We start from the raw sequence: 12705 nt of genomic DNA on the forward strand, positions 1-12705 counted from the left end.
ATTCTATTTTTATTATGCAATCTTTGAATTATTCTGTCCTCATGTGGGCATTTTACCAGAAAAATGTCCTCATGGTTGTTTCCAAAGTTTTGCTGGCACAAAATTATAATTATAGAATGTAACATAGAAGACTTCAGTCAGTTAGTCGTGTCTAGTAAAAGAAACGAGAGGAATCGAAAATTTTCACCTGTATTCTGCCTTATGTCTTCCTGTAGTGGCTTGATTCAGTGAAAAATAAATCCAAAGCTGATTGTAACGTTTTATCTTTATGGAAGGGGCAATACTGAAGGGGCAATTGACTGACTGAAGAATATCCCTATGAAGCACCATCAGCATGTCTTAACAAACACTTGTAGCAATATGTTTCTCCAGCCTGCTAACAAACTATCCAAAAATGAGAAAAGTCAATTATTTACTTCTTCTTGCTTCTCTTCAAAGCCTTTGCTGAAACACAGATGGAGGTCCGTGCAAAAAAAAGAAAAAAAAAAGTCCCCTGGTAATTAATCATGTGAGGCTGGTCCACTGAGCAAAGTATCCAAAACTGGAACAGTGTGGAACCTTTAAGCTCACCTTTTGTTCTTCTTTTGAAATAAATCTCTCTTGAAATCTCACTCTAGTAGACCTACAGCAGAGTAGGACTGGTATTGTCTTCAAGTCTTTGTCTTATTCAAGTTTTTTTTCCAGGTATAAGGTGTGGAAACTGAAGGCAAAATAAATGTAAAAACAGAAGTCTGTCCTTCTTCAGCAGAGCTCACGAGGCATCATTCAGAACTACTATCAAAAAAAAAGAAACAAACGCTGGGAAATGGTGGTTATTGAAATATTGAAACGGAGCCAGAAGGAAGGCCTCTGTTTCGGAGTGACAGACAGCCGGGGAGATTAGGTGTCACTCGACATCAGCGGCGCGGCCACGGTGCGGCAGAGATGGATGGATTAGCGACCTCGCTCACAGGGTCCCGCTAATCAGAAAATAATGGCCGAGCTGCCCTTGTTTCTGCCTCTGACCGGCTGTGTCTGCGGCTGTGTCACGCCTCTAAACACTGGCAGGATGCTTCAAATAAAAATTGATGCGTTTCTCAGAGGCGATATGACAAGACTGGAGAGCGCAGAAAAAGAGCGCCGGGCTCCATCTTTCGCCAGGTGCGCCGCCCTCTTGAACTGCTCTTAAACGGTTAAAGTTCGCTCTGCCGTGTGACTAAATGTCACTTGGACAAATGCCATGTGAATAAAACGGCTCAGGATGGAGGTGCACGTCCTCCTCGCTGCGGTCGGCAAATGGTTTTCTGATATGATTCGGAGGACTTGTAGCAGTTAGCTGCTTTCTCTCCGTTCTATTTTCTGTTTTTGATGCGTGCACCCAACTGGATGACAAGAGGAAAAAAAAGAAACCGTTTGGCTCTGCAACTTGAAACCTCATCCGAATGACTGGCAGACATCCTCCTCTCTGGCCATGATTTTGGGGACATTTTTGTGTGTTTATAAAGCAGCTCTAACAAGGGCACATTTTAAATCAGCCTCTTCTCTCTTTTTCCCCCATCTTTAACTGTAGTGGCGCCACAGCTCATCCTGCATTTGTTTTGTGTGTCACTGTTGGGATTTTATTTTGGCTTCATCCCTTTTCTTTTTTTTTACTGTGACTAACAAACTCCACCCTCCGCTGTGAAAGAACTGCATTTCAGTCCAGGCAAATCTACTGCACCAGGGTTTTTCCAACTTCTATTACATTTCTAAAGTACACCGCAGCCCAAAGTTGTCCTCCGTGTGCTGCCGCGGTATAGATGCAAACCCGCCAACGCTAACAAAGATGCCGTTACCTATAACGGGAACACGCTGTCTTGTGCTGTTTGTTGGTCGAGCTCCTGCACTGCAGTTTTCACAGCATCAAGGCGACCGCAGGGAGGAGGCATGGATGAGAGTGAAAAATAGGCGTCCTATTTTATTTGGAGAGAGAGATGGAGAGAGAGAGATAGAGGGAGATAGATAGAGAAAGAGAGAGAGAAGGAGAGAGGGAGAGAGAGACAGAGAGAGAGAGAGAGAGTGAGAGAGACAGAGAGAAAGTACGGCCAACTGCTCTCCTCTCTCCTTTCTCTCTCTTCCTTTTGCTCTTGGGCTTTGTGTCTTGAGGCAGAGCCGAAATGGGTCGCCTCGACACCGCGCTGTGTCGCTCTCTGTAACGACTGCTGCTCTCACTCAGTTGTTCCCAATCAGAGTCAGCACTCATTTAGCTCCCTTTGACAGACGGGTTTGAGGCGTGCGTTCCCGCTGTCAGATCAAAGCTGCGGCGGGTGGGAGAGAGAGAGATGTCCGAGGGCAGTCATGTGACCGCGGTCAGCCCTAATACCTGTTGTCCTGTCTGTCTCCTGTCAGAGCTGAGGCCGTCTCCGGGGTGACGGGTCAGCACCTCGTCTCAGTTTTCCTCCTAACCGTTTCACAACGTGTCACAACGGGTAAGAGGTTGAACTACCCACAAGAAATGGGACGTTCAAGAACAGGTTGCATCGTAGGAAGAGTTTTCGTTCTCTTTTCGTGGTATAGATTCCATGAAGTAAGGTCCGTTTTCCTTTGACGAATCATTTGAAGGGCTCATCACCCTGTTTTAACTTTCCAAGAACTGGGACGCCCTCTGACTTATTATAAGCCAACCAAAAAAATGGAAGGCTTCAGTGGTATGAGTAAGGAGTTTGTACTGTTATGATTCCGTTTTCTATTTTGTAATATAGAATACATTGCATTATAATACAAGGGTTTCTATCAAGTGGAGGATTGGGACTGAGAAGGTCTCAGAGAGCTCTGTCTTGTTCTACTTCTTTTTTTTAAGTTTTTGGTTCGCTCTGATAGTTTTCCTAGAAATTTATTTTTAGCCAAGAGCATGTATATAACACCAGCAGCAGCAGCAGCAGCAGCAGCACAGATACTGTCACTGACTCGCTGGTGGAACACAGTAAAACTGCGTTGTAGCATCAGCAGCCAATATTTCCCAAAGGAGGAGGCAGGGATCAGAAAACGGAGGAGAAGAGAGAGAGTGCATCCTCACCAGGTGGTCAGGGAAAGAAAAATCCAAACACAGCCACATTATCAGCTGCAGTCGGTCCAAATTTGATACTGGTATTGAAAACGGCCTGATGCTGCCAAAATGCTGCTGTCGCTATCAGTAAGTACGCCAGTCTGCCCGCCTTTCAAATACTTTAAGACAATCCAGCTATTTCTCTGTTAACTCCAACGAATGTTACACGTTTGAACACAGTCAGTTACACTGTGCTGCTCTAAAACAGATATAACACAATCAGTTCTGTTTTGCTGCCTCAAGATACAACTAAGAGCAGCTAAAACAATAAGAAATATTCTATTGTATTTACCAAGCTGTTCCACAATCTTGGATTGGTAATTAATGTCAGTCCTGTCAGAACTACAAATGGGAATACACACACTTGGTTTTGGTCGATATACAGATGTTCAACAACTCAATCAATATGAGAAATATCAAAATAAAACATTGCAATAGAAATAGAACGTTTCACCGTTGCACATTTCTGGTTGGTGCCACATTGATAAAGTGGATACCAATATCTAGTAGGATAATGTGGAATGAAAGTCCCTAATATGAAAGGAGGCTTCTTCTTAAAGAACCTCTACTTTTAAAAAAAAGTGTAATTAGAAAAATGCAGCCGGAAATAGCTACAAGAGCAATGTATGAATTACAATATGTTGAAATAGATATGAGTTTGCAGATTATTTTTTTTATTATATTATATGTGTTCAATTTCAATCATAATGCTTTTTAACGCAATGCCTTCTTTAAGGCTTCCCTTTGCATGTTTCTCATACAATATGTCCAAAACAAGTCTTTTACGTCACCTTCCTGAAAAGTCTTTGTAAAAACGATCCAGGCCATAACATCCAAAGCTGTATTTTTTGTTCACAGTGTTACATTTGTGTGTTTTTTTATTTATTTATTTTTTTTTACGCTTTAACACTGGACCTGTGAGCACACTGCGTGCACAAAGCGACTGCGGCGCGAGAGGTCAATATGCACCCGCTGCGGCTGCTCCCTGGTGTGGCTGACAGTTTGTGGCACACTACCAAGCACATATCAGGTCACATTATTTTTGCGCACCATTTCGTCGGCGATAAGGAAAAGAGCCGCCCTGACAACGAGCCGGCGCACGCGAGCATAAGACACACGTGCAGAAGTGTGACTGTCAAGTGCATCATACTGGCGCTGTCAGCGGCGTCCTCTGCGAGGTCAAAACTGACCTGCAGCTAACTTCATGTCGGATTACTCAGGAAGCCAATCACTCCTAAGGACGCTGACAAGCATAAAAAAAAAAAAAATAACCCATGTTCACTTGTGTTTATGTCTCTGCAGATCATCAAAAGCTGGAGAGGGAGGCGAGGATTTGTCGCTTGCTGAAGCACCCCAACATCGGTGAGCTGAGAGGCCTCCACTTAAAACACACTGACTGACATCAAGTGCAACACACACATTTTGTTCGCCGTCTGTGGTGGCGAGTCTTGCAGCGGACATTCATCATCCAGACAAGGTTATGAGAGAAAAAAAACCCAAAGCGTGCATGTTTTGTACAGGTATTTAATGATGATGTATCTGTGCGCTATAGTAGCCGAGTCATCAAAAGAAAGCGGCCCTTGCTGACCCTTTGCTCTCTTTCGCCCTCATTAAACGTATCGTACGAGATATTCCATGTTTTAAAAAAAAAATCAAAGCCCTTCTGCTTGTCCTTCCCCCCCCCCCCCGATGCATTACTTCTAGCTTCCTCGAAGAGGTTTTGCAGTTGCCAATGCAGTCAGCTTTGTGAGATCATTTAGTGCTTACAAAGTATGCCATATCACATGAAACCTTATTTATGATATATAAATGACGGCAGAGTTTTTTCAGACAACAATTTGTTTAAATTTGGTTTTTATAAATGTTATGAAATGGATTTAATTGACTATATTTTTTGAAATTTACATTGATATGTGGATGTTACTTTATTAAAGTCAATGAGCAGTGTAATTTAAACTCCACAAGACATATAGAGACGTTTCATTATTATTATTTTACTTAATACTTTAGGATGGAGCTCCTTTTGCTAATCAGGACTTTGCATGCAGCCTTGGCTATGCACTGCATGATGGGATTTTTAGTTATGGGACTCATTTGAGCCTTATTTGTTCTCAAATGTTTCATCTCATTACAAGGACTGTACGCAGAGCTGCTGTCGTAATGCACTCTTCTGATCAGGTGACGTGTCATGACTCACCCCATAAGGTGGTGGTACATTATATACCACTCGATTGCATTTTGAGTCGGTACCCTCAGCAGCAAAACAACAATATTGTGCATATTGAGAACTCCCCACGTCTGTCATGTTTGACTTTGCTTCTTCTTTTGTTTCCTTTCCTTTTCCCTCCTGTTTGTGTTCTTGTTACAATCTCCTCTCCAGTACGACTCCATGACAGCATATCAGAGGAGGGTTTCCACTATCTGGTGTTTGATCTGTGAGTAACAGTCTCACTCTCGCCCACAGCCGTTGTGAATTTTGGCAGCGGCGTCTTGTCTAACTCTGTTCTCTCGTAAAACCTTTGCATTTGTATAAGCTCAGCAGTTGCATCCAAGCATCCTGCTGTGCATGCCTGGGCAGGGGAACCGTCATCACAGTATAACTAATTAAACATTTTAGCCAGGCCAAATCAGAATGGTAGCTTCATATCAGGTATAATTCTATGTAGTAACATGTATAATTAATTGGACTTTGCTTTACTTTTTGCATCTTTTTTAAAAATATGCACGCACTACTAGTCAGATGTTTGGACACACCTTCTCATGCAATATTTTTTTTATTCTTTACTCATTTCTACATTGTAGATATATACTGAAGACATCAAATATATGACCGTTATACATGAAATTATGTCGCAAAGAAACAATATTTTAAATAACAGTTATATATGACTATATTGAAGAAATTAAATTATGAAATGTTTTTGAGTTATGTCACACTTTTTTGTTTGCTACATAATACCATATATGTTTCATTCATTCATTATTTTGATCCCATAAGGAAGAATCTATGTAAATAGTCATTAAAATAAGAGAAAAATTATCAATTGAGAAGGTGTACCCAAACTTTTGTATGTTCACATTAAACCTTAGCTGCGGTATTTATGACTGGGAACAACATAATATTTGACAATATTACATTAGAATAATAATAATAATAATAATAGCTGCTCTTAAGATGAATTGCTTGAAAATATTTTTCTCTTTCTGGAGGCGTGTGTTTCAAAAGTCATGCAGTGTTTCCTTTTTAACCACAAATCGATTCAGTGTCAGGTTATATTTGTCAGACATGAAGTAAGCTGCTGTGTTACTTCATTCTTACTGGACCTCCATCACAGTGACTTATTTCTAAAGAGCAGTAAATGGACCCTCTCTCCATTATAACTCATTATTTTCCAATATTCCATTGGAAATAGAACTCTCCATACAGTATGAAGACCTGGTTCTTTCAATTGATTCCAAGGATTTCAAAGCTGAATTAGCAAATGTACAACTACAACAAATATATCCCTAAAGCTACAATTTGAATTGTTTCAAATCCAACAGAATCGTTAGAACTAACATACCAAACAAAAATGCCAGGTTTATCATTGGGTACAATATCTGCAGAGTTTTAAAATACATAAGTCAAGACAAGAGTGCCTTCGATGGATTGCTTTTTTTGTAACTGTGTCATTTCTTTCTGACACCAGGGTGACAGGAGGAGAGCTGTTTGAGGACATTGTAGCTCGGGAGTACTACAGCGAGGCTGATGCCAGGTAACACACACACACACACACACACACACACACACACACACACACACACACACACACACCTGAGCGCAATGGCCACGATACATCTCTGTCCAGTGTGTATATTTATGTATTTCACATATGGTCGTCTCTGAGGTACAGAATACAGCAGCTGCCTCTGAGGCCCCTCTTGAGTTATTTATAAAGGTGATTAATGACACATCGCCTGTTGTATTAATCAAGCACAGCCCACCCTACACTTCTGGCTTTATGTTGAAGTGTCCTATTCTGGGAAAAATATCTGTGGAGAGGGAGAGCCTTACGGAGAGTGAATGTGGTTTTGCGGATATAGTGTAATGTGGAGACTCTTACAAGGAAATGGCCAGACGTGGGTGCAAAAAATGCATCCAGAGTGACGTGGGCACAGATGGGCAGCTTTGAGTGTCATGCCCATAACGCATTTGAGATTGTGTCTCCCAAGAACAAATTTTGAAGTTCAGCCGAATTTCGGCAACAGACTTTATATTTTTTTTTAGCAGTGCCAACAGCAAAGTCCACAATGAGGGACCACCTGCTTAGGTAACATCTTCAGTAGAAGCTGTTGCACGAAATGTAAAAATGAAAAAGACGAATGAAAAATAAAAGACCAAAAAAGTCATGTTTTTGTTTGATGTTTGTTTAACCCTTTCTTTGAATAGAGTTGTTTTTTGTTGAATAGGACGGACTGCACTCAAAAGTCTTTTTCTGTTGTTGATATTTAATTAGCCTATAACAACACAATCTGATGATTGGAATAAAGTTATGGCCGTGCCAACACACTGTGGCATTTTTATCTCCCAGTTCTGTTTTATTATTCTATTGGGAGATTCGCCTTGAGGCAAACAAAGAAATTGATGCTGGCTTATATCTAAAATATAGATATAACATAGAGTCCACTCTGACCACCCCAGAAATTCCGCCTGGTCTGTCGCACTACGTGTGGCAGTCAGCGCAAAGTCTTTGTGGACGAGGTGCAATTCCTAGTGAGGCAGATTTGCATAGAGGACGGTGTCATTTTGTGTGAACTTTTCAATCGCATTTTCCGGCACTTTTCCCTGTAAGTGCAGTCTGTGGATAGGACTTTTTTTTTTTTTTTGGTCTTATTTGCACGGGTTTTCTGCCGCAAAAGTCGGAGAATCGCTTTGTGAATTTGGCCCTTTGTCTCTAGAAATGGAAACGCTCACATTTATTTGCATATTGTGCTGGCAAGTTGGATCTCCCCACAAAAAGGTTCCAGTGGAGACTCATGTGCTAAAGGCGTCAGAGCTTGTGACATTGTGATGGGATCACACAGGATAGACTGTAAAGCCATGTGCAAACAAGGCTCTGTGTCATTCAGCAAGACTGTGCATCCGACGTCTAATGAGGAAATACATGAAAACTGCTCTGAGACTGTTTCCCGTATTAATCTTCTCCTTTCTGTATCTCTTCTTTCCTTTTCCCTTTCCTTCTTTTCCATTGCTCCATCACAATCCTGCACTTGCTCGGGACTCTTTTTGCCCTCAGTCACTGCATACAGCAGATCCTAGAGAGCGTCCATCACTGCCATGTTAATGGGATAGTCCACAGGGATCTGAAGGTTTGTAAGACGGCAGCCGCGGCTGCGGCCACGTTCACTTGTGTCTCCGTGCGACAGATGGCGACATTTTAGGAAGACCCAGTGTACTTCTCCATCCCATTTTTTTCCCCGCCTTTGCTTTTTCCCTTTTAACATCTGTAGACTGTCTCCTCATTTGTGAGAGCATAATTACCATCATAAAGGTGTTTCCTGTCTATTTTAAAGAGTCCCTAACAGCTTGTGCAATTACTAAAAACGATTCGACCCGGACCCGCTGGTTTGAAATTGGTGTACAGATGCAAATCGACTGAAACAACAGACTCGCCTGACTCCCAAATCCTCCTGACTACATGGCTCTGAAGGAAATTTCCTGTTTATTACCTCTCATACCAGGACTCAGAGTAAAGATTCTTCTTCTTCCACAATCCTACCCCTGGCTTTGCATTCGCATTAGTGTTGGTAGGATCGCGTCGCACTGCGAGCGTAGCACCGTAGTGACAGAAATATGGGCAATCACCAGCCACAGCCACAGAAATGATGTCCATTTGCATAATTATGTAAAAATTATGTAGGAATGTGAAAGATTTTTTTCAAGGCCATGAATATTCTAACGGCCGTCTGTGTTCTCAAAGCCTCATGAGAGCATTTATTTGAAGGAGAGAAAAAAAGGAGCTCCCTTGCATATGTAAAAATCATCTTTGGGAAACAGAGCTGCACATTAAAAAAAAAGAAAAACAGGTCTCCAAAATGATGTCAGGAATTCAATAGATTGTGCTTTTGGCGGTGCGACTTTTCAGGTACTTAATAATCGGGAGGCTTCATTTTTCATCATCGCGTCGGTCGTTATGTAAATGTGTCCAGCTGTCAGTTATGGTCTCGGTCGGTCACGTCTGCTCTGAACGGGGCTGCTTGCAAGTCTGCGTCTGGAGTCTCCAAAGGTTACGGAATGCATTATTCCGTTAAGCACGCTGTCGAACTGGCCCTGGGTTAGGAAAGACCTTTCTGCACCTGTGCCCCATGAGTGTGTCTGCATGTGTCTGTGTGTGTGTGCGTACATGCGTGTGTTTGTGTGCAAATTTATCACGGAGCTAAACGGTGTTCAGTGCGATCTGTGTGTGTGTGTGTGTGTTTGTGTGTGTGTGTGTGTGTGTGTGTGTGTGTGTGTGTGTGCGTGCGTGCGTGTGCTTATCGCCTCCCCATTTGTGGCTGAGTCACTCGTTTCTCGACTACCCACGTTCCCCGGCTACACGACACGTCCTCCTGTGTCCCTCTCCCCTTCCTGCAGTGTGTACTTTGCTCTCGCTCATGGATTTTGCACGGCGGATTCGTGTTTTCCCGTGTTTTGCCACCGATCCACCTCCGTCAGAATCCATGAGAGTCGAGGGGGGGGAGCACATCCGTCGACATTTTTGGTCCGGTGCCCATCTTCTCTGTCAGTGGTGCGGCGGAAAGAGAGAGAGAGAGCGAGAGAGCGAGCCGCCCCAGACACTGATTCAAGAGCAGTTTAGCATCGTTGACCCACCAACTGCTCGCAGAGTCGGATTTGGTTCGGCTAATCTGATCTTAGATCCGTGTCTGCCGACGGCTCGATCCCAGGGCGTGTGGCCTCTCACCTCTAACCTTTTTGACTCCGCCCCCCCCAGCCTGAGAACCTTCTATTGGCCAGTAAGCTGAAGGGGGCGGCGGTCAAGTTGGCTGACTTTGGGCTGGCTATCGAGGTGCAGGGGGACCAGCAGGCATGGTTTGGTAAGTATTCATCCATTCCATAATTTTCAAGTAAAAAAAAGAAGTTGGTCAGCCCAGCAGTGGAAGCAATAAATCGGATATCCACGTAGTTGACGCACAGCCGGAGCACTGACTTACCCACATCGAGCATTCCCTCCCCTCCCGTCTTCTCCATCCCTCCACGCTGCTCCTCTAGGTTTTGCTGGGACACCAGGATACTTGTCTCCAGAGGTTCTGAGGAAAGACCCGTATGGGAAACCAGTAGACATGTGGGCCTGCGGTAAATAAATCTCTCAATTTCTCAAAGCCAATGCTGAAACCGAAGCCTCTTTTGAAGCAACAATGTTGTTTTTCTACCTTGAAATTAAAATCATGTCCACGTGGCAGTGATTTGTGACACGTGAGTGGTAGCCCTGCTTTTGACGCAGTTGCTTAATGGTATTTCTAGTGTAGCTCTATGATTGTGAAAGCCTTCCCGGCATATTTCCATCCAATGAGGGCGCCTCGCTTTCCAGCAACACTTCACACACTGGAATCAACAACTTTTTCTTGGTTCGAAGCAGTTTGCTCACTTCTCTCGAAATGTTTGTATTGAGACCAGTGAGGATGTTGCCGGATGTATGTGCTCCCATGTCACTGACTCGTAAACACTCAATTAGTGTGGGAAAAACACATGATGTTGCTTTCAGTTTCTCACGTGGGCTTTTTACTGCCAAGTGAGGGTCAAACTCTGGTGTCTTTCTCAGTAAATGACCTCATTTTCTGTCTCATTTTTCCAGGTGTGATTTTATATATCCTGCTGGTTGGCTATCCCCCTTTTTGGGACGAGGACCAGCACCGCCTTTACCAGCAAATCAAGGCCGGGGCCTATGATGTAATGACGCGTGCGCGCACTCACACAGTGTTATCGTTCTAATTCAAACCATGGACTACTTCATAAACGTAAAATGAATACAGAATTTGCTTTGCTGTAATTTCTGGTTTCACGATCTGATGCAATGTCAAATCTTCAACATGATTTTAGTTCCCCTGGCAAAACAGGTCTCGTTTCTGTCTCTTTTCCTGACAGTTCCCGTCCCCTGAGTGGGACACCGTTACTCCCGAGGCCAAAGATCTAATCAACAAGATGCTCACCATCAACCCTAGTAAACGCATCACCGCTGCAGAGGCCCTCAAACACCCCTGGATCTGCGTACGTGTCCTGCACGCACGTGCAGCCATTAAAGAGACTATTTGCGACCGTCGTCTCCCACCTCCGCTAATCCTTGAATCATCTCACCTTCCTCCTGCAGCAACGGTCCACTGTAGCCTCCATGATGCACAGGCAGGAGACCGTGGAGTGCCTGAAGAAATTCAACGCCAGAAGGAAACTCAAGGTGAGGTGTCTTGCAGCACATTTTCTTCTGGCCGTAACTCTCCCTCCCCACACTCTCTGTGTCCCTCGCCCAAGACCTCTCGGGCTAACTAACTTCTTTGTAACAGCGCCAAGCTGCTCTTCTTTCTTGCTGTAACCTCGCTGTCTTTCTAATTCTTTGCTTCTCTTCCGTTCTTCCTTTCTTCTGCGCTCCCCCCTGTGTTCGGTCACCGCAGGGAGCCATACTGACCACCCTACTGGTCACAAGAAACTTCTCAGGTATGTCACTCTAAGCCTCGTATCCAGGTTGCCTCAATGTTTGTTATAAATCCAAACATTACTAGGAAGACTCCGGTGGAATAACACTAATATTTGACTTAATCTGGGTGAGCGCTCTGTGAAAATCCCCATCCTGTAGCCAGAAAACAGATCAGAAGTGAAAATGCCCCAGGACCATTGAATTTGGTCAGTTTTCATAGAATAGAGGCGTTATAGCCCATTTTTAGTGCCTTCAGTGTGTCTCCATTGTACACAGATCATTTTGGCACAGAGGTGTTACTCGTAACATCAGCTCTGTTTCTCTACCAAGGTGTTGCTCCTTCATTGTAGCCCCGTTTCTGCCATCCGCCATACCTTTTCGCATGCATTTCTTTAGACCTGTCTCAAGTTTCTCAAGCTCAGCCTGCTCTCTCTGTTCTTACACTTCAGTAAAAATGCATCAGTGCATTTGTCTCTTTTTATTCATAATTTTCTTCCTTTTTTCAATTTTTCTTCTTTTGTTTGGATTGTGGTTTCCATCTGAGGTAAGATTTTTTTTGGAATGTAGTAAAGTAAAAGTAAAATAAGGTTGTGGAATGTAAAATGGTTTGCGGCCCGGCACTTGGGCCTCGTTCCTCCAGCCAATCAGAACAACAGCAGCGTCCCACATGCATGAGAATCGGCAGCTGCCCGGTGCAACCATAGACCAAAGTCTAGGCAAAGTTGGAGCATGAGTTGCCAATTAGAGTGCGAGGTTCGGTGTTGGACGAGGGGCACGGGCACGGAGGAGCGGTGGGATGGTGGGACGTGTGAGGGCTGCATGTGCAAGAAAGCAAGTGTCAAATAATGAGCGCCGTGCGAGCCTTTCAGAAACTCGTAGCCGACTTTATCCCTTTCATCATCACCTGCTAAACCCCCCCCCCCCCCCCCGCCCCCCCCATCTCCTCTAGCCTTCGGCACTTCACAGGTGACTTAA

At 43.8% G+C, this 12705-nt stretch overlaps 1 protein-coding gene across 11 annotated transcripts in view; it reads left to right on the plus strand.

Annotated features, from left to right (window-relative positions):
- Positions 1–12705, plus strand: part of camk2d2 (calcium/calmodulin-dependent protein kinase (CaM kinase) II delta 2) — a 33889-nt gene that overhangs the window by 10627 nt on the left and 10557 nt on the right. For all 11 annotated transcript variants that reach the window (XM_076030744.1, XM_076030752.1, XM_076030715.1 and 8 more), the window contains exons 3-12: positions 4367–4426; positions 5445–5499; positions 6754–6819; positions 8341–8413; positions 10036–10138; positions 10314–10397; positions 10897–10991; positions 11187–11309; positions 11410–11493; positions 11708–11750. In XM_076030744.1, the coding sequence (XP_075886859.1) occupies positions 4367–4426; positions 5445–5499; positions 6754–6819; positions 8341–8413; positions 10036–10138; positions 10314–10397; positions 10897–10991; positions 11187–11309; positions 11410–11493; positions 11708–11750 (786 nt within the window). The remainder of the gene's footprint in view (positions 1–4366; positions 4427–5444; positions 5500–6753; positions 6820–8340; positions 8414–10035; positions 10139–10313; positions 10398–10896; positions 10992–11186; positions 11310–11409; positions 11494–11707; positions 11751–12705) is intronic.

The sequence above is a fragment of the Nelusetta ayraudi genome, unplaced genomic scaffold (genome assembly GCF_046127955.1).
Source record: "Nelusetta ayraudi isolate G7.1 ecotype Tasmania unplaced genomic scaffold, CSIRO-AGI_Nayr_v1 ptg000004l, whole genome shotgun sequence".
In the NCBI taxonomy this organism is placed as follows: Eukaryota; Metazoa; Chordata; class Actinopteri; order Tetraodontiformes; family Monacanthidae; genus Nelusetta; species Nelusetta ayraudi.